The sequence below is a fragment of the Leucoraja erinacea genome, chromosome 4 (assembly GCF_028641065.1).
Source record: "Leucoraja erinacea ecotype New England chromosome 4, Leri_hhj_1, whole genome shotgun sequence".
Lineage (NCBI taxonomy): Eukaryota > Metazoa > Chordata > Chondrichthyes > Rajiformes > Rajidae > Leucoraja > Leucoraja erinaceus.
Window position 1 is genome coordinate 97,843,947 of NC_073380.1, and position 1,810 is coordinate 97,845,756.

General features: G+C 45.6%; 1 protein-coding gene across 1 annotated transcript; it reads left to right on the forward strand.

Moving 5' to 3' along the window:
* Positions 1–223: 223 nt before the first annotated feature.
* LOC129696032 (histone H4-like) lies at positions 224–557 on the forward strand. Its single transcript, XM_055633441.1, has one exon. The coding sequence runs from the start codon at positions 245–247 to the stop codon at positions 554–556; it is 312 nt and encodes a 103-aa protein (XP_055489416.1). The 5' UTR covers positions 224–244; the 3' UTR covers position 557.
* The last annotated feature ends 1,253 nt before the right edge of the window (positions 558–1,810 follow it).

A 1,810-nucleotide genomic window follows, 5' to 3' on the forward strand; every position in this document is an offset into this window, starting at 1 on the left:
TGCTTTTTGTTCTCAAAAAGATTGCTTTGTTGAGTTTTTGTTCACAAAATAACACTAATTTCCAGTGCACCGATTGAGTATGTTTAGTAATAAATGATATTGTTACAAGATCAGAATGGACCGGCAGCAACTGTCCTTGCCATAAAGGATCATTCCACGATCAGTGCATTGCATTCAGTTCGATATATTGCTGCTTCTGAAGCTAATCCCTTTAATTGAGCAGCGACTCGAGTGAAACAGCATCATGTCTGGTCGAGGGAAAGGAGGCAAAGGATTAGGCAAAGGCGGAGCAAAGCGGCACCGCAAAGTGCTTCGCGATAACATCCAAGGCATCACCAAGCCAGCTATCCGTCGCCTGGCTCGGTGTGGTGGGGTCAAGCGGATCTCGGGTCTGATCTACGAGGAGACCCGCGGGGTGCTGAAGGTTTTCCTGGAGAATGTGATCAGGGACGCGGTCACCTACACCGAGCACGCCAAGCGCAAGACGGTCACTGCCATGGATGTGGTGTACGCTCTGAAACGACAGGGCCGCACTCTCTACGGGTTCGGCGGCTAAATAACTAATCCCTTTAATTTAGCAGAAGAATATCACGCCATTATTCAAACGTTGGAAAGACACAGCATGGAAAAAACAGTTCAGCCTACTGAGTCCAAGCCGACCATTGACACTAATCCCAGATTAATCCTTTTTAAAAATTCTTTGCACGATCTGGCCAACTCCCCCCAGATTCCATCACTCACAAACACACTAGGAGCGATTTACTGTGGCCAATAATCTGACCAGTTTGCACATCTTTGAGATGTAGGAGGAACTCAGAAGGCCTGGTGAAAAGCCACGTGGTCACACAGATAATGTGCTAATTCCACAGGAAATATTGAGGTTAGGATTGATCCCAGGTCCCCGGTGCTGTTAGGAAGCACCTCCACTAGCTGGGCCACGATGCAATCTTAAGAAAATTCCAAATAACATTCTGTGTCAAACATTCACTGTCTAATTATGGATAAATAAGGCCAATTGTTTTCTAAATTACTCCGGATTTTTATTTGATTATGTCAATATTATTTGATTATAGAAACATAGAAATTAGGTGCAGGAGTAGGCCATTCGGCCCTTCGAGCCTGCACCGCCATTCAATATGATCATGACTGATCATCCAACTCAGTATCCTGTTCCTGCCTTCTCTCCATACCCCCTGATCCCTTTAGCCACACGGGCCACATCTAACTCCCTCTTAAATATAGCCAATGAACTGGCCTCAACTACCTTCTGCAGCAGAGAATTCCACAGATTCACCACTCTCTGTGTGAAAAAAGTTTTCCTCATCTCGGTCCTAAAAGATTTCTCCCTTATCCTTAAACTGTGACCCCTTGTCCTGGACTTCCCCAACATCGGGAACAATCTTCCTGCATCTAGCCTGTCCAACCCCTTAAGAATTTTGTAAGTTTCTATAAGATCCCCCCTCAATCTTCTAAATTCCAGCGAGTACAAACCGAGTCTATCCAGTCTTTCTTCATATGAAAGTCCTGACATCCCAGGAATCAGTCTGGTGAACCTTCTCTGTACTCCCTCTATGGCAAGAATGTCTTTCCTCAGATTAGGAGACCAAAACTGTATGCCATACTCCAGGTGTGGTCTCACCAAGACCCTGTACAACTGCAGTAGAACCTCCCTGCTCCTATACTCAAATCCTTTTGCTATGAATGCTAACATACCATTCGCCTTCTTCACTGCCTGCTGCACCTACATGCCTACTTTTAATGACTGGTGTACCATGACACCCAGGCCTCGTTGCATCTCCCCCTTTCCTAA